Below are 26,432 nucleotides of genomic sequence, written 5' to 3'. Positions count from 1 at the left end.
AGTTGTTGACGTGTACTTACAACTTACCTTATCCCAAATGTTTCCGAGAATGTTTAAATCTAGAGAAATAAGCAATTTTAACTAGGACACAGCAATGTCCATGTGTCGCCTATCAATGCATCATACCTGCGGTATCCTCAATTTCCTGTTTGGATACATTCATCAACAGAAAACTAATCATTGTTATACAGCTCATCACAGTTAGTCTTATTGTTTAAATCTGGTTTTCTTGATTTACCGCGAGTACCATGTTTTACCTTGCCTAATATTGATCTAGCTCACTGCAGTGTGAACAAGTGTCTCATAGCAGCCGCAGAGCGAACGCACAGAGTAGCATTATAACATATTAGGGCTGCACGATTTGGGGAAAATATCTAATTGCAATTATTCTGGTTAAAATTGCGATTGCGATTTAAAATGGGATTTATTTTTATTTTATTTTTTACAAATGAAAAGTGTGGATATAACATTTTGTGTTTATATATTAATACATTATTATGATTATTATTATTGCTAAATAAGAAATATTACTATTACAATACAATTTTTTTATTTTTATTAAAAATTTTAAATAGAGCATTTAAGAATAAATATAACAGTATAATAATAATAATTATTATATTTTACAGAAAACGTATTACAGCTTTTCTCAGTCGCTTTGGTACATTTCTCAGATCAGAATTGAAATTCTCAAAGCTACCTGTTCAATTATCACATCATTAATGTGTCACTTGTGCACATCAAAAAAGCAGTTTCTCATTTCTTTGAACAAGTTGCAAATGCTTGTGTACATCCATGCAAATGATTATGTACAATTCTCTGCTGTTTCCTACATTATCAGTTGCTTATGTCATGTTGATCAAAATGTATTATAATGGGTCTCTGTTGAATAGTCTCACCCCCCACAACATTTAGGCATTAGTTCATAGCATCAGTCTTTACATGCAAAATGGTTGAACAAGTTGTCATAAAATGTCAAGCATATTTCTATACATTTCCGTTAGACGTTCACATTTCTACTTTTGTTTTTCTGGGGGGGGGGGGGGGGGGTTTCTTTGTGCTATGCAGTGCTGTCTTTTTCTCTCTGTATCGCAATGACATGGTCTGTCAACAAATTACAGTACAAACAGTAAAAGCGTAAATGTGAATCTTGTCCTGTCTCTTGCATTCAAACTCACACATACACTAAGGTGTAACCTACAATTCACAATAATTGTCATCAAAATTTTAGCCATATTTACATCAGAACATCCCTCCAGAGTACAGTTATATTGACAATATGACTAAGCAATTTGACTGTCTTATTCATACACAATGACACAAGGACTTGTCATTCTGATGGCACTGACATGTTCATTGACACATATTTACTTTTGAGAGATGAACTAAGGATTTTGAGCAAGAGACTGGCTTTTGCAGGTAATCCATGGTGTTTTGCTATTTGTACGAATTGTTTTGAGAAATGCACTTGCTGTTTTGCAAATGTTGAGGATGATTCGAGAAATGTACCAAAGCGACTGAGAAAAACTGTAATATGCAGGTTAGAAAGGTTACCTGTTAATATGCAGACAGCCTATGACTAAAAATCATTAGAAAGGTCTAAAAAATATTATTATTATATAAATCTGTGCTTTTTGTCTGTGATATCAATTTCTTAAAGTCTATGTCTTTAAAATGAAATATGAGCCTCTTATACATCCACTGTGGGGATTAAATTAAAAACAAATGCTCATGCTACATGTGTGTAGCATCTTTGTTTGGATCATGATTAAAATGCAGTGGTTGCCTCTAATTTCAAATAGCTATTTTTGTTTAAGGACAGTTTGGCCTGCAAAAGAGCAAATAAACAACAATAATTTGTCATAATATGCAATTTTTCGCCGCTAGAAGTCGCTTATTCAAAACAAAGGCATAGCTTGATGACGCCTTGATTTCGCAGAGCTTTTATTACGCCACAGACGACGCTTCCGCTTTTTCCGCTCATGTGTACGTGGGGTAACGCAGCGCTGTTTTATCATATTAGATTTGAGTGTGTTGAAAGATATGTTATAGGGCTGCACGATTAATCGAAATCGAACCGCAATCGCAATTTGGGTTATGTACGATTTATGAAAGCGCAAAGGCTGCGATTTTAATGAAACAAATAAATGCATTTGTTTCATTAAAACAAATGCATTTATTTGTTTTAATGATTGGGTTATCGCACATAACCCAATTGCGATTTGGGTTATGTGCGATTATGAAAGCGCAAAGGCTGCGATTTTAATTAAACAAATAAATGCTCAGCGTGTCAGTGAAGAGCGGCGCTGTGATCAGTAAACGCTGCTCCGTCTGAAAGACTGCGAGTTTGAGTCCCTTATATTATGCGTTTGAAAAAACAACACGTGTCAAACATCTTCACAAACTAGTAATGCGAAGCGAAGCGTTCATAAACCTGTTGTCCAACGTTTAATAACAGGTTTTTAACTCACTTCATATCGTCAGTCGAGCTGATGTGGCTTCTTATCACAGAATGTCAATAAGCACTGCAAACTTTATTATTATGAAAATACCCCAGAAGGCTTGAAGAACTCAAATACACCATATCTTGTTGCAGAAGTATTATCATGTTTAATCAGTCAAAGTGTTTCTATCTTCGTTTTATTCAGCCGACAGCGCTAGTTTAGCTACACATTAGGGATTTCCTGAACACTATTACTTCTCTGAGGCGTATGTGGAATTTCTGCTCGAGGGCGCCCTCTGGCTTCAGTATGAATGAATTTTTTTTTCTTTTACAGTCTATGGGTAGAAAATAAGAAACATAATACTTCTAAATAAATTTATATGACAATCCATATGTTTTGCTTCAATGAACAGGAGTTTTAAATGAGATGTATATGTATAATGTATAATATCGAGATTTAAAGCAAAAATAGAATGGTCTGACTGTAGCTCATGCTAAATAAAACACCTGCACAAAACCAAACCAGAAGGCAGACTGAAAGATATTGCAAATTCATTCTCTGTCAGTAGGTAGCGCTTGTGGAACAGCAACTATATAGCATTTTCTTTGTTACCGCGGTACACAAAGCAGCACTGCGCTTATAAACGCTGCTTTAATAGGCATTATACAGAGGTAAGAGAAAAAGAAAATGCGGCCAAACCTTTCTGAGATTTAGAGATATGCATCCTGTGGATGCATTTACTCCATATGCATTTTTTCATATAAACCTCCGCCCCCAATTCAATATTTATATTTTTCTTCATATATTTCGAGCATCGCGAACAGTGAGCTTTTGTGCCTGGTACAGTACGCATCTGTGCGTCCCGCCCCGTCTCTGGCCTGTGTTAATGCCCCGTTTACAGACTTTGTAAATTATATTTTGGTAAATGATTGCAGTGCAGTTTGTGTGCAAGCCCAAAACATAGATCAACCAAAATAAAATAAAAAAATTGGCTGGTTGGCGTTCGTGTGTTTGGAGAAAAAAAATGGGCAATTCCGATTGATGACCGGTGCATCTTTGTTTACTATACATTTGTTGATCTTGTGCATGTGCTTTATGCCTTGCAGACCTACACAAAATGCCAAATAAAGGAAAATAAAAATCAATCAACTACTTGCTGCCAGCACTTTTTTTTCTGTGCCCTGACCGTCAGTGAAAGGAGAGGCTTGTTCTGAATGAATACTGACATCCCATAGTTCTGTACGCATTTCTCTCTCCATATGCATCTTTTCTAAACCTCTCTGTCTGAGAGACCTTTACCTTTGTAATGTATTTCAGAAGGTTATTTCACCTTTACACGAGGCAAGGTTTCTTTGTATGTTTATATAGTTCCCTACCACCCTTTTTTTTTTTTCTTCCTCAACTCTGTTCCATTTAGCTCCATTTGCTGAATCGCATACATTGAAGATAGACAGATTCAACTTCATTGATGATAAAGCACATGTGACGCATATTCCCATTCAGGCAGAGTGAACTTTAATGCGCTCCTACAAGTATTTCCATGCATGTTCCATGCAACTCTCTCTCCCTTGTCAATATTCAGGTCTTTTTTTTCCGCCTGCTATTTATTAATTGTTCAGTAATTGTGTGCGATTCAACTCCTTAATGATTAACCGGGCACCTCCGACAGCAGACTAAGGTAAGGCACAATCCCGTGGTCGTGTCTTAATGAGGGACTGCTGAGAGTCTTTTGTGCTGTGGAAAAGCCACCTCAGCAGCAGTGCGCTTTAAAAGCCAGAGGAGTCACACAGATTAGCCGAGTAAGAGGTGGACCTGTGGACGTGTAAACAATAGAGCGGGTCATTCATACTCTAAGCCTGATTGTCCCCTCACTGTCCAGATGGCCTACCGAATAAATTATACCAGTAGGTACAATGCATTCCAGTGAGGGGCTTTAGGCACAACTGTTTGTAGAGTCACACAGGGCTTTTTCCCCTGTCCTAACGATTATTAACAAGTACGAGCGGTCAGCGGTTTGTCGTCTGTAAATGAAATCCTTGAGAAAGTTGGGGGGGGCGATGGTAATGACAGACGAAGGGTCACGTGAACATGTGATGCACACAGCATGGTACAATAGAAACTGAGTGGTGTTGGAGGTTTCTACTTAAAATACATAAATTATTTGACTTTTTACATGACAGCCAAGAAATGTCAAGAGAGTTACAGCTTGACATGTAGCATTGTAAGCTGAATTATTAGATATTACACATGCTACCGCATTCAAATGTTTAGGATCAGTAAAAAATTTGAAAAACTAATACTTTTGTTCGGCAAGGATGCATTTAATTGATTAAAAGAGACAGCAAAGAAGACATTTATAGTGTTACAAATGTTTTGTAATTCATCAAAGAATCCTGAAAAAATTCAACAAAAATATGAAATCAATCAGAAGTGTTTCTTGAGCAGCAAACCATCATATTAGAAGGATTTCTGAAGGATCATGTGACACTGAAGACTGGAGGAATGATGCTGAAAATTCAGCTTTGCCATTACAGGAATAAATACAATTTTAAAATATATTAAAACAACTTTACTATGTATATACATTTCACAATATTACTGTTTTTACAGTTTTTTTTGTTTGTTTGTTAGTTATATATATATATATCAATATTTATTAGTATTACATTATTATAATATTATTTTAAAATGTTATGGAAATATACAGTTTAAAATGTATAATGTACTATGTATAATGTATAATGTGTATATATATATATATATATATTATATATATATATAATGTGAATAATATGTTTGTTTATATATATATATATATATATATATATATATATATATATATATATATATATATATATATATATATATATATATATGTGTAAATGTTACATTATTATAATATTTTTAAATTTAAATAAAATGCATATTTTTCATAGTAGTCTGATGATTTAGTTATCACTGTATCATTGAGTAAATATATATTATTCGTATTATTTATATCAATATTTCAATATTTATTAGTATTACATTAAATATACGGTTTAAAATTAAATATAATGTAATATGAATATAATATATATAATGTGAATAATATCAGTAAATCAGTAAATAAAATATTATATATCAGTAAATATTACATTATAATAATATTATTATTTTTTTTAAATGTAATGGAAAATATGCTGTTTAAAATGAAATATAGAGCATATTTTTCATAGTTTTTCCAATGATTTTCATAGTGTATCATTGAGGCAGAAGAGTTAGGGTTATGGTTTAATAACGGTTCTGCATTTCAGTTTCTGGACACATAATTATCCTAGTACATGCATATATACTTGTTTTTCCCCGTTTGTTATAAGGGGTTCTAATATAGAGTGATCTGTCACATGGCTATTAGGTAATTGTCCATTTTATTTGGCAATTGTCCAAAAAATGACATAAGTGTCCATGAAGCAAAGATGTCAGAAATCAGGTAACATACTTCTGGATCTGTACAGCAACTGCCATTGAAATGATGGGAATACCACCTGCAGGTGTATTAGACCGGCTTAGGCCGAACTGTGGCAGAGAGGGGACTCTATTTTTGCATTTGGCGACGTAAAAATGCTACACTGCGGCTTTCATTTGGAGCCAGCAGAGTCATTCCAAGGATGATGTGTTTATTCTGTTCTTGAGACGCATGTTTGTTTCTTGTATTTACAATCCATGTTAGTAAATCGCATTCAGTTCAGAATCGTGGCAGAGTTACATTCGCTGCGGCTGGTGAGCTTGCAAGCCAGAGGGATAAATGTGTTTACTCTTGAAGTATTTGTTCCCTCCAAACGAAATGAAACTCCGGCTTTGACAGCTCCCCCCTCTCTGTGTGTGAATCATCTGTATCTGATCTCCCTGCACTAATTCCAATTTAATTGCCTGTTGCCTGCAGGCTCCTCAATAGTGGTAACAAATGGTTTGATTTTGTAGTCCTCATCAGGCAGCATTTTAAATGCAGCACTCTAACCCCACTCGAATGCCAATGAAGCCACGAACAGCCTCGTGTTTACTAATGCTCGTCCTCCCCCCGCGCTCCTCGTCTCTGTTCCTCTCATATCTGATTAAAGGGGATTTGTAAGAATCGGCGAGATGCAAGCAGCCTCTCTCTCAATTGTAAATGATATTGGGCCAGAACAGGCGGTCTCGGCTTCTTGTGTATTTTCGTTTTAAGAGGCGAAGATGTTCTCCGCCGGATAACGCCATTTAATCTGTTTAAACGGAGTTTCGACATTAAAGTTCAGGTGCGATGTGGGAAGATGGCTCTGGCTCTGCATGTGAAATAGGAGCCAGTACTATGTATGAATTTTTAAAGCGTGCTTTATATGATTAATGTGTTATCTTCAAGAGAGTGTATCTTCATTAATTCTACATAAGCAGGGCTAAAAGAATATCCTAGACACAACAGGAAAAAAGCTCCATGTCTAGACCAAATGGTTAATAGATGATTTGCTCGAGTTTTTCCTTCATTATTGGTGTTCGCTCGCATTGCCGTTACAATTGTTCATGTTTAAGGTTAACCCTATGACTGGATTTTTTATGACTGGACCCTATGACCCTATTTTTAGGCAAACTGGGAAAATTTCCATAGAATTGCATGAAAGAGTGACCTGAACCATGTCTGCGGACCAGAATATCATAGAAATTTGGTGACTGGCCAAAAAGTAACCACCTAGCAACACCCTGACAACCATCCAGAACACCCTAACATCATGGCAAACACAATTTTTTACACTGGTTGTGATGTGATTTACATCCAGACAAAAATAGAATTTATGTAAGAAACATCATAACTCAATCCCTTCTGGAGATTATTTTACTGTGTTCAGTGATATTTTTTGTTTTCTTATGAATGCATTCTTCCCACATCTGCCTTCTGACCTCTGACCCCACTTACACACACACCACACAATGAGCCAAACCACCCAAATTCAACTTTTCCCCTACATTCCATCCTTTCTTCATCTCTGATAGCCTATGTGTGTCATGTGCTAGCATTCAATATATTTTCTCTTAATTTTTATAAATAAGCTTTTAGATTTAAAAATAAATGAATTATTCATGAAAAGACACATCATGGCCATATTCCAGGATGACAATGTCAAGATTCATCAGGCTCAAACTGTGAAAGAATGGTTAGGAGTGAGCATGAAGAATCATTTTCACACATGAATTAGCACCAGACCTTAAATTCATTGAACGTTTTTGGGATTTACTGGAGGAGACTTGACAGAGTGCTTGACTCTTGCATTGTCAATCCATGATCTTGACCAAAAATGAATGCACCCGGGTCATTTTGACCCGAAACTCATTCAACTTTTGTCACTCTTGAGCCATAAATACACAAAATTGACTGGATTCAAGGAATTTTGTACTTGAAATGTATAAAAGTTACACATCCTTCCCTCTCGGGTCAATTTGACCCCCTTAGGAATCAATGGAATGCGAGCAATGCTTCCGTACACATAGAAAAACCTAATAATGCTCAAAATTCAAACCAAAAAAATAATTTTATATAAGTCTACATGTGTATCTGAATGCATACCGAAGACATCTGACTTTAGGGCTCTTTTGCATTTTCTCCGTATAGAACTAAAACGCCATCTAGTTGAATTTTCATCATCATTCCTCCGGTCTTCAGTCAAGTCAAGTCAAGTCAACTTTATTTATATAGCGCTTTTAACAATGTAGATTGTTTCAAAGCAGCTTTACAGTGTTAAACAGGAAAATAATGCAGCATAATTTTAATCAGCTGTATAGCCATTCTGGAAACATTTCAAGTATCATACAGTGACAGTGTGGGCGTTAGATCAATAATTCGATCAGTAATTTAGTTTAAATGGTTAATTTAGTTTAAATTTTTCAACTAAACATCGAAATTAATCTAAATAATAATGTCCCCAACTGAGCACGCCAAGCCAGAGGCAACAGTGTCAAATGATCCTTCAGAAATCATTCTATGATGAGGATTTGCAGCTCAAAAATATTTCTTATTATTATCAACGTTGAAAACAGTTGTGCTGCTCAAGTTTGCTGTGGAAACCGTGATACTATTTTTCAAGATTCTTTGATGAATAAAAAATGCTATCGTTAAATATTTTAACTTTGTGTTATCACAAAACTAAATTTGTCTGTTGTGACTGATGAATTCATTAAATAATTCCAATCTAGATTCCAGTTCAGTACCTTATATAGCTTAAAGTGAGTTATTCCAACTCATGAATTGAAAGAGATACAATTCTTAAATTCTGTATTTTGCCCAACCTTTCTTTCTTTGTGTTAGGAAATGCAGTAGGCTTTTTTTTGCAGGAGTAGCTGGTGACACACCTCTCTCTGCTGTTGTATGTGTCAGTGAGGTGTAGTGTGGGTAATGGGCAGCTCTGGAGTCTGTGGGAAACGGAGCAGAGCGCCACTACAGCAGCTGTTGAGGAGAGCCGAGTCTCTGACACTCACTCTGAGAGAGGAGCTGGCTCCATTAACAGCCCTATTCACCCGGCTTAAGCTACTCTGTCAGCCACTTCAGAACCATTAAAGCTCTGCTGGGAGCTAGACACAAACGAACGAGGGAGACAGAAGGAGAGAAGAATGAGGAAAAATAGAAGCAGGGGATGCTCTCAGTGGAACTGAGTGATGGTATAAATAGTTGGAGTTGTAGAGGTGAATTATTCCTAAAGACATTAAACAGTAGTGAAGCTAAGCTCCCTCTCTCTCGCTTCCCCTTGTGCTTTCTTTTTTTACCACAGTTGCTCATATATTTATGCCTGTGCCGAATTTCCTCTCTTTTTTTTCTGAAAAGAGCTGACAACACAAATATCTGTTATGTGTCTGATATAATGAAGCTCAAGAATGTGTCATCATTTGTATTTCTGCAGCATTCACAGCGAGATTTGCCTTGAATGTTTTTCTTTTGTGAGCCTTAGAGCTACAGTGGCTTCCAAAATAACTTTTATTTTCAGCGTAACAGTCTGGGAGGACAATGAATTAATAATAATACTTTTATTTTATTTGCAAGAATATCTAACCATCTCTACAAAGGTGTTCCTGATCAATGACACACATTTTTTTGCATTTGTTTTGATTACCTAGAAAAAGGGCAGAATCTGAAATGGTTCTTTATTATTTTACATCGTTTCATATTCCTTCTTTGTTTTAAATGACCGTAAGTCCTAAAGCGTTCTGCTTTTAGACCCCTAAATGGCCCTTCGTAATCAATGTTGGCCCTTAAACTTGGAGAGAATGGAAATAGCAGACATCGGACAACTTGTCTAAGTACATTTACACACAACTCGCATTACAGACGATCTGTCAGTGATGTGTAGAGGTTCATTTTTATGTGTCTGAAGCACTAATGCGTTTTTTTTTTCTACTCTGAGCTCTTTAGTAAATGCTGATTGATTGAGTGAGAAGTCAATCCCTGCCTGCTGTTCACGAACCCACCACTGGGCATTCACAAAGATTTTAAATTAGGGACAGCTTTACTTGAAAGATACATTATTGATTGGCCATAGATACTGAAAGCACTGTTTTTGTTGGGGAGAGAAGAGAAATTAAGGCAGTACGTCTAAGTCTCTTTAACCCCATTCGTTATGCAACATATAGACTTATTCATTCATTTTGCCACATTTTACTCATGCCCAAATTCTGCATTCTTTGCACTAAACACTAATTGAACTCCCAACCCTCCTCTTGTTTTGTCTTTCTTCTTAAGGCTCGGACATGGCAGTGTTTTGTCTTCTGTGTGGGAAGCGTTTCCAGACCCAGAAGGCTTTGCAGCAGCACATGGAGATTCACGCCGGCATGCGCAGCTACATCTGCAGCGAGTGCGAGCGCACTTTCCCGAGCCACACGGCGCTCAAACGCCATCTCCGCTCGCACACAGGTGAGCTTTACCTTTGCACCCCTCACACCGCCGATATCTGAGTCATCTAAAAGCACATTAACAACTTCACACCTCTATGTAATGCACAAAAGGGCAAGCGGGCCACTAGCTGAGATGTGGCAAAGTTTCAATAAGAGTTCAGAAGGAGCGTGTTCATATAGTTTTTGCTAAGGTTATATAAACCTCTTATCCTCAGACAAACCCGATTTTTTGCATATCGACATAGTCAGGTACATATGATCACATTTATTCTCAAGAACCACCCACCTAGGCAGGAAGCGGACTAATTTCTGTCAATGCTAACACTGAAGGCTATGCTATGCTATGCTGACCGTTATGCAACAAATAGAGTGATAACCTACTCAAATAATGGCTAGTATGTCTTTAACTTACTCAAACTTAATGTCAATGCCAAGAACATCTCAAACTTTGTCAATCCAGTGACTTCTTACAGCATAGTAACTTGCAAACAAAACTTTATCTCGCGACAGTCCGTGGGCGGCCCATCTGAGGCTTAGACTATTTTCTGTCTTTTGTCTCTTATTCAACCTCACCTCCCCCTTTCTCTCAATAGTTTCCTTCAGGGTAACTTAAAGCTTAAGTCAAGCCCCTCCATTACAGACAGCAGGTCAAACCTGACCTTTTTTACCATTCTACATTACAAGAGAAAATCTGAATGTGAGAATTCATTTATCAGATGCCCTGAAAATGACAACAAAAAAAACATTTGATGAATTTTAATGAGGTAGGGAGAAGCGTTGAGAAACTCCTATTATTGCAACAGGTAGGATTACAATATACACGATCAAGCATAACATTATGACAGGTGAAGTGAATAACACTGATTATCTCTTCATCACGGCACCTGTTAGTGGGTGGGATATATTGGGCAGCAAGTGAACATTTGTCCTCAAAGTTGATGTTAGAAGCAGGAAAAATGGACAAGCGTAAGGATTTGAGCGAGTTTGACATGGGCCAAATTTTGATGGCTAGACAACTGGGTCAGAGCATCTCCAAAACTGCAGCTCTTGTGTGAAGGAACAGTGTTGAACCGGCGACAGGGTAATGGGCGGCCAAGGCTCCTTGATGCACGTGGGGAGCGAAGGCTGTCCCGTGTGGTCCGATCAAACAGACGAAACAAATAATCAAATAATTTGCTCAAGAAGTTAATGCTGGTTCTGATAGAAAGGTGTCAGAATACACAGAGTATCGTAGTTTGTAGCGTATGGGGCGGCATATCCACAGACCAGTCAGGGCGCCCATGCTGACCCCTGTCCACCGCTGAAAGCGCCAACAGTGGCACATGAGCATCAGAACTGGACCACAGAACAATGAAAGAAGGTGGGTCTTTTACATCACGTGGATGGCCGAGTGCGTGTGCGTGACTTACCTGGGGAACACATGGCACCAGGATACACTATGGGAAGAAGGCAAGCCGGTGGAGCCAGTGTGATACTTTGGGCAATGTTCTGCTGGGAAACCTTGGGTCCTGCCATCCATATGGATGTTACTTTGACACATGCCACCAACCTAAGCATTGTTGCAGACCATGTACACCCCAAGTGTTATTCCCTTGTGGCTGTGGCTCTTTCAGCAGAAAATGCGCACTGCCACAAAGCAAAAATGGTTCAGGAATGGTTTACGGAGCACGAGTTTGAGGTGTTGGCTTGGCCTCCAAATTCCCCAGATCTCAATCCAAACGAGCATCTGTGGGATGCGCTGAACAAACAAGTCCAATCCATGGAGGCCCCACCTCGCAACTTACAGGACTTAAAGGACCTGCTGCTAACATCTTGGTGCCATATACCACTTCAAGAGTCTAGTGGAGTCCATTTCTCGATGGGTCAGGGCTGTTTTGGCAGCAAAAGGGGGACCAACACAGTATTCGGATATTGTATTAGGTCATAATGTCATACCTGATCGTTGTTTAAATATAAATATGCTCCTCTAAACATTAGTTAGAAGCTTGGTAAATATGAATCAACAATCATTACATTTAGTTAGAACGGACTATATCAGTTCACTTTGTATAACTGTGTTTAATACAGTTATCTCTGTTCTTTCTTTCATAACAAGACATACAGAGACGAATGGATCTGGTTTAACAGTGAACTGAAAGAGCAAAAAACAGACCTACTCCATTTGCTTGCAAGAGTGCATCTTTCTCTCGCTTTTGCTCTCTCTGTCTGACCTGAAATACCAGTAAGATTGTCAGAGACAGTTGAAGTCTAGACTCAACATGTAAATTTTTGATAAGACAGGCCAGAAATGAAGAGAGGTTGTTTTTTTTTTAAAGAGTCAAGGCATTAAGTATGCGCTCCATCTCGCCACAGACCGCCGGGTACATGGTTTTTCCAGAACAACATCTGAAAGGACATTCTGACACTCCTAACGGAGCCTGAGTAAATGTCAACTACTGTAGCTATTTCACCAAGCAAAATCCGTTTTTTTTTTTTTATTTACTCAAATTGCAGTATTTTTAAACAATATACAGAACTGTGGTTTTAGCTGCACTTGATTAAATAAATGCAGGCTGAGAAGTTTCTTCGTAATTAAAGAAATAAAAACAGAAAGAAATTAGACAACTGTTGTGTGCATTAATATGGTACAACAAGGCCAAAGGCACACCTTAAGAAAAAATTAGCTTTTCACTACTCCCAAAGTGTATGATTGCAGAAAAAAGATATATGTTTGTATTGAACATTGATGGAGCAACATATTTTGTGTGAAAATAAATCATAGAAGTGGTTCATTTTGTTTAAAAATCGTATAAATGTAGTATGAGATGGCGAGGGGGGCTTTACCCCACACATGGGGCAAAAGGCTCACAGTTTTGATACACATACTTTAGCTAAAATAATATTAATACTTGTTCAAACTATTTTCTGTTTATTTTGATAAATCATTTTTTGTTCAATAAATATATTGTCATTAAAATATATTTTTTTAAATACAGAAACAAAAGGATTCTGAAAGCATTGAAGGAGATCCCATAATAATTGAATATAGATTTACAGTAGTAACAATAAATTATATTTTATTATATGATAAGATTAATATCATATTTTTAATAAATATGATTGTTTCATTATAAATATGGGTATTATCTCTTAGGTGGACACCCAACTTAATATATGATATTTACCATGTGAATCTAACCATGTCATCAAATGGAAAAGTCAGCCAGTTGTTTATTATCATGTTTATTATTGTGCCCTTTTGCCTCAGCAGATGCGCTTTTTACCCCAAATGTCATACTTTTACATATTCTTCCGTTATTAAAAAACTGTTGCTTTAATTAGCTTGAACAAAACTGAAAATCATTAAGAAGACCTTTGTCTCAAAATATATAAATATACTGTATCATTTGCTACTTAAATCTACAACATTTAAAAAAAATCATCAAATATTAGATAAAATTAGTGCAGAATCAACTTTGCGCTGCTGCCTGCCTGCGATCGCATCAAAGATCAGACAAATTTCCATGAGCATCTTGAAAAGCGGCTGTTTTGGAAAGTGCTGCAGCAAGTTTTTGTGCTATCTAGTGGTTTTGAGGGAAATAAAATCAAAGTAGCCTTTTCCCCCGCCGCGCTTTTAGCCCTGTTGTAGACAGAATTTAGTGAGGAAATTAGTTGAAATCTCTGACTTTTAATTGCTGACTTGAACATTTTTTAAGACTCAATTTGACAATGCTACTGTATCTAGATGCTAATGCTAATTAATGCCAATGTATCTACAAGGAACAACTAAGAAATTAGTCTTTCATGTGCTGTCTATAAGAGGTGTGAATCCACATCTGTGCCCACTAGGCTACATAGTCACCAGTATATGTTGTGTTTTGGATGCTAGTATGCTAGTCACTACCAGGCCTCCTAACTAGCGAAACCAGAAAGCCTGTCTTGATCAACCAAAAAAACATTCTGCTTAACCAGGATTTTTGCTAGTAGATGATAGATATTAGTCCACCAACAATAGCCAGAATTAATTATCTGGTCTTTTCATAAATCATGTCTTTTCAGCTTAGCATAGCTGTATAATATAGTATAGTAGCATATTTTTTAGGATGCAACAACAACACCTGACAACATCTACCTGTATATTTCATATGATCTGCATTGTATTTACAATGTGAGGGGCAAACCAAACAATGGGCTCTGTGCATCTCCAGTTGCTCCTCTCTTTATTCTGAACATGCAGCCTGTTCTCATTAATATGCCATTCCTGTTCGCTCTCCATTTCACTGCCAGACCATTTGCAGACAGTGGCGGCTGTCTATGTTCACAGCTGTGTTTGATGGTACGGAGCACAAAGCTCACATTGCTTATGGCACAGCCAGTCTCTGCAGGTCGGTCGGCCTTGACTTTCAAGCCATTTTGTCAGGCAGGGCAAAGCTTATTCAATATTTAAGAATGTAAAATTCACTGCTTTATATTTATGATGATGCACCAGTGGAGAGTAACCTAAAACGTGCCGTCGTCAAAAAAACCCCTCTGATGTCTATTGACGGCGCATTTAACTTCCTGTATTACATTGTCAGCGCAACAATAGACTTTCAAACATGGAAATGCACTGAAGCTGATACCTGTGGATATTTCCTCCAACGGGTAGTTGATGCCAGTGATGTGTTCAGAATGCGCACGCAGTAGACGGCGTTAGCGCATTAGCATGCCTGTGGTGTTGTGAGTCTGGCCTGCCTGCTGCCCGCCTCTGGGCAATTAACTTTAATGACAGACAGGCTGGAGGGCTTTCAGAAGGTGCATCGGATAAGTTGATACAGATGCATAAAGACTGCCACTCTATCTATCATCTCATATCTGTTCACTAGGGATCTCATCTGCCCCAGCTTGCTGTTTTTTCTTTCTCTCAACCCAGATAGAAACCCATTCATCTCAGCCAGAAGTGTATTTGAATGTGAATGGCGGGCCGTGATTGGCTTAGAGAACGTGCTCTGGGAATTTCCGCATTGTCTCTTAAGAGGAGGGTTTAAGTCGGAGCATGACGGAACATAACAAGAGATGCAATTTATTCCTGTGCACGGCTAACACTTGGACAGGGAGATAATGAAGAGCATAGGTCACAGCCGATGACTTTAAAGCCACGCCGCCCGGGCTGAAATGTATTAAATATTACGAGCGTTATATGCCGCTGCTGTCTGAGGAAATGATATGAGGGGCTGTTAGTCAGAGCGGGAAAGCAATTAGCAATATGCCGACGTTTGAAATCACCACATATCAGACTCGTACTGATCACTGACATTAGAAAAGCCGGCGGAGAGAAATGTGCCGGATAATTCCCTTTCAGCACCTTGTGATGTTTACTCGATATTAATAACTTTGCGAGCTGCATCAATTCGTGTGAAAAACAAACAGGTCTTTATGATCGCTACGGATATACAGATGTAGGATATCACTATAGGATATCACTACGGAAATCACTACGGATGATGTTGTTTAATATAGATTGACTGGAAAATCTAGGTCATACCAGCCTGAGGTGGTCAACTAGTTATGTTTTGAAACGTGGTTAACCAGCTCGTACGGGTCAACCTTAGTCCCCTGTCAGCCAACTAAACCAATTTGCAAGAACTAATGACCATCTGCGACCAATTCCAAACTATGTATAAATAGAGCTGGGTATTGATAAAGATTCGATTAAATTTTAGTTCATAGGAAGCTCATGATTTGATTAAGTTAAATTTGATTCCTAATCAATTCAGTGTTGTTAATATTAATTATGGAAAATAGTTTTAACTCTTTCCTCGCCAGGTTTATACGCTAGGGGGTGCTATGACACATCTTCTGAAAGAGTCCTGAATCTCCTGATCAAAAAAGAAGAAGAAGCAGAAACAAGCGATATCATATGTGTTTATACATATGTAAAATAACGGATAAATAACTGTTCTTTCTGTTGATATATTGCATGTTCAGATATTCATGCAATAAAATATTATGGGGACTATGATTTTTTGGTGTGAAAATGATCAAAAACGCTGTTGGTGGCTGGCAACTTTTTTTTTTTTTAAACCCTGGCGGGGAAAGAATTTATTAGAAGAGTTAAATTTGAAAAGTATGACTAAAATTAATGACTAAAACAGACTGAAATAAAAATTAATTTAAAATAAATAGAAATATTAAAACTACTAAACGAATAAAAATGATAAAATCACATACAATTACTAAAATAAAAGCTAATTCAAAATATTAATAAAGCATATAAATAATGTTCAAATAACACTAATTTGATTGGATTATTTCCAATTAATTTGGGTATTATTCAGGCTTAATGTAATTGCTTAAATATAAAATATAAAATATGAAAGAAATTATCTCTCTACTGATGCTGTAAATAGTGACACTTTAGTATGGGGAACATATTTACTATTATATACGACTTTTGACTCAATAAACTCCTAATTTACTACTTATTAATAGTTAGTACGGTAGTACGGTTGTAGTGTTTAAGTTTAGGTATTGGGTAAGATTAAGGGATGTAGAATATGGTCATGCAGAATAAAGTGCTAATATGTGTTTTATAAGTACTAATAAACAGCCAATATGCAAGCTAATAAGCAACTAGTTAAAAGTGAGAATTGTTCTCCATACTTACAAGATACGTGTTTTCTTTTAGCTTTCCGGACAAAACGATCCCCATTCACACGGATCTGCGAAAACCCCGTGTAGTGTCAAACCAGTAACTCGTCTTTTTGAACTGTTCATGAAAAGAATCAGCTCACGTGAGTGATTTGTTCGGGAATCAGTCTACACTGGCCACGCTGTGTGTTTTTGATTCATTAAAAAGAACTGACTCATAAGCATCATTTGCTCATGAATCGGTAGCTCTGTATTTCGAAATCGCACACTGGCAAAAAACAGTATGTGACAAAAGAAGTATGTCCGAATTCACAGTATAAAAGAGTTGGCAAAAAGTACCTACTTCTGAAGTGTGTGTACGATGGGCACTTTTCTATCCCGTGAGGCCATGGGAGAGAATTTGTGAATGGCAGTGAAGCAACACAACTGATTACATTCATTCACACATTCATACTATATAGAACATACTTCAAAATAAGTACCTACTCAAGAGAGCGTGCGATTTCGGACGCAGCCTATGGTTTTGATTCACTAAAAAGATCTGGCTCATTAGAGTCATTTGTTTATGAATCACACTACACCGGTCTCATGTTTTATGTGTTATTCCCTGCAGCACTGCTAAAAAGCGATACACATTTTTGTCCAATCAAATGCTCTCTGGAATAAAAAATGTATTCAGGTGAAAGACTTAATGGTTGTCTCTCTGCACGACAGGCGACCACCCATTCGAGTGCGAGTTCTGCGGGAGCTGCTTCCGTGACGAGAGCACGCTGAAGGGTCACAAGCGCATCCACACCGGAGAGAAGCCTTATGAATGTAACGGCTGCGGCAAGAAGTTCAGCCTCAAGCACCAGCTGGAGACCCACTACCGTGTCCACACAGGTCAGCCACTTTCATTCCGAAGGTTTTCTAGCAATTCACCTCATCTGCCCAGCCCTGCGGTCCAGCTGATGACTGCTTCACTTTAAAAGTGATTTCGAAAGCCGTAGAAGCTTACAGGTTAATAGGCACACACTGGGAACACGTTGACCCGGCTGGAGATGTTTGATCCAGCGTGGAGCCTTCAAGCAAATATAATACAATTTACAAAAAGACAACAGCTTTGTAAAATGATAAATAAATTGTATTACTTTGTGAGGCCCCAGTTTTACGCTGAAGAATTCCGATCTTGACATTTTCAGGTCCCCGCTAGATTCAATTCCTTGTATCTATTTTGTTCGGTCACGGTCTCACTGCGGTGGCATATTAAATCTTTCAGCCGAGCTGGAATCACAGGCTGATTGCTGCTGCTCTCTGGCCCTCAATAAGGCAGCTGCTAAAGCAAACCTATCAGGAGGCCTGTCAAATAATTGCTGTCTTTGTGTCAAGCGGGGCTGCGGACACGAGACTGGGCAGGTGAAGATAACAAGAGCAGAAACTCTCAGCTGAAAGGCCACTGCTCCTTCACACAACCAGCCGGAGAATCACTGACATTTACACTTGCTGTCGATGGCGGATCAATACTCTGTTTGCTCTGCTCAGTGGCAGGCTGCACACCCACAGCTGTACACATCTGTTGTTCCCGTCCTGGTCAGCAGGTGGCATCTTAACTCCACCTTACTGGACGGGAAGCAGAGCTAGCATGGGAAATCTGGTACCTGTTGCAACTTGTCATGAGAGTATTTTTCTAAGAAATAGTGCACAAAATAAACTATTTCCCTTCCAAGAATGATTGATTCATTTATTTTTTTTGGATGAGGCTTTTTTTTTTTCATTATGATTTCAGGACAGCTGAATCAGCCTGATGTTTTTGAATTTACCCCCCCCCCAAAAAAAATATATATTTAGAAATTGAAAACATGCTCATTATAGCAGAGGTGCATTCAAGTCTATCAATAAATCAATAATTCAGTGTTTTATATTAATATATCTGTATATTGTTTTAGTTTTATTTCAGGTTTAGCTATCTTTGTATCAAAATTGACAACTAATAATTTTCTCAAAACATAATCAAATCTTAAGCTCATAATAATAATAATAATAATAATAATAATAATAATAATAATAATAATAAACAAAGCATTGGTATTCCTTTACAGTAAATTTTAAAAACCTAAATCCACAAAATCCTGCCTTCAAAATCCACCAGATTACTAATACTACTACTACTACTAGTAGTAGTACTAGTAGATGATGTAGTAGTAGTAGTAGTTTAAAGTTGCAAAAGTTCTGTTTTTATTTATTTATTTATCTGGATTTAGATTTTTTAAATATACTGTAAAGGAATACCAATGCTTTATGTTTAATAAACATATAATAATAATAATAATAATAATAATAATAATAATAATAATAATAATAATAATAATAATAATAATAATTGCATGAATATTTAAATCTGTTGCATTTTTGCATGTAGTTTAAGACTGGCTTTAGATTTTTAAAAATGTACTCTAAGGGAATACTAATAATTTTATGTTTTAAAAGCTATTACAATTATGAAAATATGACATGTTTTTTTGTGAGTTTATAATGTACAAATTGTTATTACATTATGAGCTCAACATTTTGAGAAAATCATTACATTATGCACATTTTATTATAATAATAATGTAATACTTATTACATTTTGTGCAGTTATTACATCATGATTTGCTACACAACCCTGATGTTTTTTACTTTATGATCCCCCCCCCAAAACAGAAATTGAAAACATGCTCATTATAGCAGTGATGCATTTAAGTTAATGCATCTGTGAATTGTATAATTGAAAATAAATAATAAAATAATATAAGTAAAAATATTGTTGTATGTTTCTGACATATATATTAATGTATCTATATTTTATTTAAATTAATTTTAATTTCAGTTTTAGCTATTTTAGTACTTCAAGTTAAATCAAAATTGGCGTTTTGTTATGGAATATTACAGTATTTATTATAAATAATTTATCCATGCACATACTTATTTTTCAAAATGCATGTGCCCCCTCATAATCTTGCATCAAAATAGCTCTTGCATTTCTTCTCTGATGATGTGTTTACTGGCACGATGGCGGGACAACCTGTCACTCACATGAGATTGACCAATAGCAAAACCACAACCATTCGATCAATTCCCCATTGACAAAGTCAAGTCCCACCCACACGTTCGAGAAGCCGTTTCACTCGGGTATACGTCACAATAGGGAATAAACAAAATTACAGAATGCTGAAATAAAACAAGTTTAAGGAACAATAATTACCCTGGAATACATTCATAGATCCAGACATTATGAAAGTAAAATGCGTTGTGATTCCCATTTCATGCTGACTTTAATCACCACAGCTGTTTCTGTCATTTACAAGTTATTTGAAACGTTCTGTACTTGTTTCTCCACAGGTGAGAAGCCGTTTGAGTGCAAGCTGTGCCACCAGCGCTCGCGGGACTACTCCGCCATGATCAAACACCTGCGTACCCACAACGGCGCTTCGCCCTACCAGTGCACCATCTGCCAGGAGTACTGCCCCAGCCTCTCATCCATGCAGAAGCACATGAAGGCCCACAAGCCCGAGGATGTGCCCCCAGACTGGAGGATAGAGAAGACCTACCTGTACCTCTGCTACGTGTGAGACAGAGCCACCAAAAGGAACGGGGAAGTGGCAAGATGCGCCCAGGGACAATTCACCTGAAGGTTTGCTTTTGGTCCAGGCCAAAGACAGCGATATGGTTAAACTGATGAAATGTGATGTGGAATTTTTTGACGTTTTGTTTGTGATATGCATTTGTGCACATTTTTAGGATGTAACTGCACTCGCAAATGTTTATGAAATGGGAATGTGACGCGCGATAAAGGGATGTGAATTTTCAGAAAGTGTTAGGACAGTCCACCACGATGGCGAGAATCCAGTTGTCTGCATTCCACCCTGTTGATTGGAAAAATTCACTGCATGATCATACTTGTTTTATTCAGATATTCAGATAAGGATTCCTGCACTTTTCCTCCATGGAAGAAACCCATAAGCCATAGGTATTCAAGACCCTAAACTCTCGTGTTGACGTTTAGAGGTGGGGCATATCATGGGGATCATTCAAAAGGCTTTAGTTGATTTTTAAATGGTCAACGTTTGGGGCTACGCTAGCAACCTCTCAAAGCTAACAGACATGAACTCAAAGCCTCAAATTTAGATCTTAACAGAGCTATTCTGAAATAAAAACATGGACCAAAGCTTAAAACTCACATCCACGATGAAACAGAGGGGCTGAACACATTAGCGGATGAAATTATGCCCTTTTTACAGTAGTAAATTGCTCCCTTAAATTCATTATTAGGCTTTTTAGTCCTCAATTTTAATGATTTTGTTGTATAAGTACTTGTGAGGAAATGCACAGGGTTGAAACCATTAGTCATTTTCTTTAAAGCGTAATAAAGTGCTTAACAAAACAGCTTTTCTCAGAGGTACATCCAAATTGTGCTGCCAAGCAACTGTAGTGGATGTTCAGGGACATTTATTCAACCTTAAATAACTACACTGTGCACTTTCAGACTTTCAGATGCCCTTTTTTTGTTGTTTTCAGCACTACAGAGAGGTCATCACTTTCATTTCAGCACCAAATAAAACAGTAGGACAGTTGATTTCATTTTTTGCTATTGCAGGCATTTTAGTCTAATGATTTGTTGATACCGTACACGTAAATCAGTTTATGAATTGAAAAAAGAGATTATTTTTTAGAATCAAACACCGAAATGCAGTATGTTTCTGTGGATATTTTAGCTAGCCGTTATAGTTTGAGTTCTGTCATCTCTGTTTCGAATGTTTTACTTGAATTGCCTAATTTTGTTACCTCACATGCTAGATTTATATTTGTACTAGTCTTTGTTTCTCATTTCCTGCTGAGCTGCGTTTAAAAACCGCACAATGCCACAGAATACCACATCAGACCCACATGGAATCGGAGAGATCCCGCAGATTTAAGCAGAATGGCCATTCACAACGTTCTATATATTGCGTTACATTTGCATTTAGCAGTTTAAATCTTATGATCTATGTTAAATCTTATCTCAGTGTTTAAATCTATTCCACACTTCCAAGAAATCCGTGGAGTAAAGGTGGTGTTCGGCGAAATCTCTGTGGGTACACTCTCAGTCCAATACGTAACTATTTTACGCTTTAGTGAATTGGTGGCTAAATCGTATTTATTTGTAAGATCTCATTTGTATGTTTTAGTACGATCTGCTTACGGAAAACCGACGGTTAGATTTCAGGGCGGACCTTCATGCTTAAAGGAACACTCCACTTTTTTTCCCCTAGAGTTAAACAGTTGAGTTTTACAGTTTTGGAATCCATTCAGCCGATCTCCGAGCTAGCCTGACGTCGTCATACTCAATTTTAGTCAGAATATGAGTCTGATGCTGCTCCATTGGGCCGTGATTATGAGGCGTGTTTCAACCGAACCAGGAAAGACCTCAATTGGATAGACCTACAACCAATCAGAGCAACGGAGCGACGCATAGTTGTCAACAGAACTCAACTGCACGCACGCTGGAAGAAGTAGAAGAAGACGACGAGTGTAAACGATCTTGCCGGTGTTGTAAAAAAGAATTTAAGGATACACGGATTACTTACCAACACGCTCATAATTTTTGAGAGAAATAGTAAAGGGGAATTCAAAAACGAACAAGTTCTCAGTTTAGTAAACGAATTATACCCAAGCGCTCTTTGGTGGCGTGGATGATTATGTTACTGTTTATCATTTGTCCATCATCGTATAAAGCCCGCCCTGACAATTTGATTGGTCCGAACAGCTCTGGTTCGAGAGTTGCTCCACAATAGATCCAGTCCAGACCGAACTTCCCGAACTCAAATGTTGTGGGCGGGGCTAAATTTAGCTGGCATCCAGGCTACTGATCTCCGGGTCTGGCGGTAGCACTTTTAGCATAGCTTAGCATAGATCATTGAATCTAATTAGCATTAGACATTAAACCGTTAGCATCTCGCTAAAAAAAAAAGACCAAAGTTAGATAGATAGACAAGACCGACGGAAATTAAAAATTGCAATTTTCTAGGCCGATATGGCTAAGAACTATACTCTCATTCCTGCCTTATAATCAAGGAACTTTGCTGCCGTACCATGGGTGCAGCGGCGCAATGATATTACACAGCGCCTGAAAATAGTCCCCAGCACGCACCCTGTGCAAGCATGTTGTCACGTTGGTTATGTTGACGGAAGTTAACCTATTTTCAGGCGCTGCATAATATCATTGCGCAGCTGCAACCATGCAAAGTTCCTTGATTATTACGCAGGAATGAGAATATAGTTCCTAGCCATATCGGTCTAGAAAATCACAACTTTTCATTTTCCGTCAGCCTTATTACACAATGTAACTACAGAAGAGTCAAGTTTTAAATGGGAAAAATATCGAAACTCTTTGGTCATTTTTGAGCGAGATGCTAACGGTCTAATCAGATTCAATGATCTATGCTAAGCTATGCTAAAAGTGCTACCGCCGGACCTGGAGAACGGCTGAATGGATTTGGAAACTCAACTGTTTAACTCCTATGGGGAGTTGGAAAATGAGCCTATTTTCAAAAAAAAAGTGGAGAGTTCCTTTAAGTTTTTCTAAAAAAAATCGTATGTTACCGTACGAATCATATTGTATAAATTCATATGTTGCCTAATCGACCATACAAATCACATTGCATGATTTCATACAAAATCGGCTCCTCATAAAATAATTAGGTCGGGTTAAAAATACCAACACAATTTCATGGCAACTATTTTACGTTTAATTCGTAATCTCCTTTGTACGTCTTCGTACAATCTGCTTACACCCCAGTGGCGGTTATGTTTTTTCTTCATGCTTACTTTTTTCTAAAAAAATTGTACATTTACTTACAAAACACACCGTACAAATTCATACGTAATCGCCACCTCGTAAAATAGGAATCTAGGTGATCGTGAATTTCGTGTTAGGACGAACATTTTCCACCCGAGCAGATTCACTGCGTTGAGAAAGCTGCGTGGTTTAAAATTGACTTCTGTGTTCCGTGTCCACAGTATTAACAACGGACAAGCTTTTTTGCCCACAAAATGTCGCTGATGTAACCGCACCTTGCATGCGGATTCCGTGTGGGTCTGCGCATTATTCAGTGGTATTTTAGCGTTAAGCGTAGTATAAGTGTGCATAGCTGTCTCTCGGCCATCTGTTTCAGGGCTACCTCTACTCTGCTCTCAGTTTTGCACTAAAGCAAAAGCACACTTTTATTTTGCTTGTAACTAGCATTTTCATTTACACCCACTCTCATGTTTCCATTCGCAACACACAAAAAAAAAAACCCGGTTCGTTCGTCATTATATTTACACTCCTTACGATGAAACGTATTCAGACTGAAAGGGTAGATGCATACATTTTAGATAATTTTAGAATAGCATTGAGAAAATGTTTAGTTATTAGATACTTGAGGGGATAAACTTGAAACAATGTGAATAAAAATGATCTTTTTATGTGAAAAACGATTCAAGCGGCGAGTCATCAGATGATGCGTGCAGTTAACGTGGGGATATTCGCTAGAGAAAACAAACAAATAGGTGATTTTCTGTGAAAATAAATCTCTCGACAAGAGCCAAACGCGGCACTTTGATAAGGGAATATGTTGTATTTTTGTACGGGGTATTGTGCGACCCTTGTTCTTTCGTTCGTTTTGAGTGAGGCGAATATTTTTACAGTATCTTTTGCATTTGTGCTTGTTCTTGATTTGAGTGGAAAATTGATTTCTTGTGCTTATTTTACAATGTTGAACATATACAAGTAGTAGATGTTTGTAAAAACATATTGTAGTCATTGCTGCTGGGTGTCAGTTGATATGACGACGACGACGATGATTCCGCATTTTAAGTATAAAATGACTTTGAGTGAACTAATGCCAAGAGCTGTTGGGTCTGCGACGGCGTCATGGAGCACAAGCGACGTGTAAGACGTGAAAAGTAAAGCTGTATCTGTGTGTTTGTATTGTGTTCACCGATCACTGTAAGATTAGAGTCACCTATAAGGTCTGTACTGGTCCTCGTGTGTGCAGTGTGAGTCAATGTGGTCGATTTATTCAGTGTTAAATACATGCACCGGTTAGCAACAGAGAGGTGCTGTCACAGACGCCCTGTTAATGATTTGATACATCTTCTGCCCTTTGTGTTTGTGTCTTTATGCAAAGTCACCTTGATATGAACTGTGCTCTTAGGCAATCAGGGATGCCTTCACTTTACCCACAGAACGTCAGAAATATTGCTTTTAGGATAAACACCCTACTTTCTCTGTCTTTATGGATACCGCGTTTAGGTTCGCAACCCATTTCAGTCGTCACGAGCAATAAATCTACAGGTCAGCATGTAAGTGAAAACTTGGCATCCCTGCCGCTGTATCACTGTGTTTTGCTTTGCTTTCAGACAGGAAGTAGCCATGTCACTCAGTGCTCCCATATTTGTGCCATTGTTACACAAATTAATACTCGGACTGAGGATCCACGTGGGACCAAACGGCCATTTCGCTCCATATGCCTTGTTCTAGCGACAAGGCTGTGTCCTTGGTGTCGAAATGGTTTTACATTCGTCATGTTTTACTTTTTTGTATTGTCTACCTCAGCACCAGTTCTTTGTGTAACTTTTAAAAGGTGCCCAATTATTGTTACTTTGTTTTGTGCATCAATTTTGTATTATAGCCTTGTAGGGTTTTTGTTCTTCTCTTTCTTTCAGCATAGAGATGCTGTTTTGAAGCACTGTGTGGTGTTTTTGATGCTGCGGATAGAGGTGTAGATTCCTTTTCCCTTCTCTATGTGGGTTCAGACACATCTCTGTATACGTCAGTGTTCTAAAATAAACTTGTAACAGAAATGTGTGCGACTGAGAGTCTTTTTTTCACCGTTCTGAGCTTTCTGTGCGAGAATGGTTGCTTTTTTTCCAACAGGAGGGGGTTGATATGATAATTTTTGTTTTGACTAAAGTGTTGGAATGTTGGGTTTGTTTTTGGCAATTGCCTCCTCTAGTGGCAACGTAATGCACTGAAACCAACATTAACAAACACTTGTCCATCTGAAGGGAAAACTAAAGCAATGTGTCAATAGAAAGCAAGCACGATCAGTCAAATAATAACACATATGTGACCTATATGAAAGATGACCAATCGATTCATAAATTAAATGAATCGACAATAATAACGTTACGCATTAGGACCTGAAGTGCAGTGGCACTTATAAATATGGAACATTGTGTTGTCCCATGAATATTTTTTAAAAGTATTAGAGATGAAATCCCATGTTTTCAAAACTATTATGTATGTTAGATAAAATTATTTAAGAGTAATTATTTGAAGTATTTGAAAAGCATACTAATTAATATAAAAGCTATACCTTTAACCCTGTTAAATTGTTCTGTTAAATATGTTTATCAATAACTACAAACTAATAGTGTTTACTCATTGACAGCTTAATTTAGGTTTAATTTGCCCATTCTTTCCCATTCACACACACACACACACAC

General features: G+C 37.6%; 1 protein-coding gene across 2 annotated transcripts in view; it reads left to right on the top strand.

Annotated features, from left to right (window-relative positions):
* Positions 1–25,784, top strand: part of zbtb16b (zinc finger and BTB domain containing 16b) — a 79,366-nt gene extending 53,582 nt beyond the window's left edge. The window contains exons 5-8 of one of the 2 annotated variants that reach the window (XR_013816944.1): positions 10,183–10,353; positions 17,658–17,825; positions 20,304–22,624; positions 22,928–25,784. Coding sequence is in view for 1 of the 2 variants with exons in the window: in XM_079822617.1 (XP_079678743.1) it covers positions 10,183–10,353; positions 17,658–17,825; positions 20,304–20,533 (569 nt within the window). In the remaining variant the exon portion in view is untranslated. Of the gene's footprint in view, positions 1–10,182; positions 10,354–17,657; positions 17,826–20,303 lie in introns of both variants that reach the window. The other variant, XM_079822617.1, reaches the window with a different exon arrangement.
* The last annotated feature ends 648 nt before the right edge of the window (positions 25,785–26,432 follow it).

The sequence above is a fragment of the Gobio gobio genome (genome assembly GCF_949357685.1).
Source record: "Gobio gobio genome assembly, chromosome: 8".
Classification (NCBI taxonomy): domain Eukaryota; kingdom Metazoa; phylum Chordata; class Actinopteri; order Cypriniformes; family Gobionidae; genus Gobio; species Gobio gobio.
The sequence above is the reverse complement of the archived record's forward strand: the minus strand, read 5'-3'. Positions and strand labels throughout refer to the sequence as shown.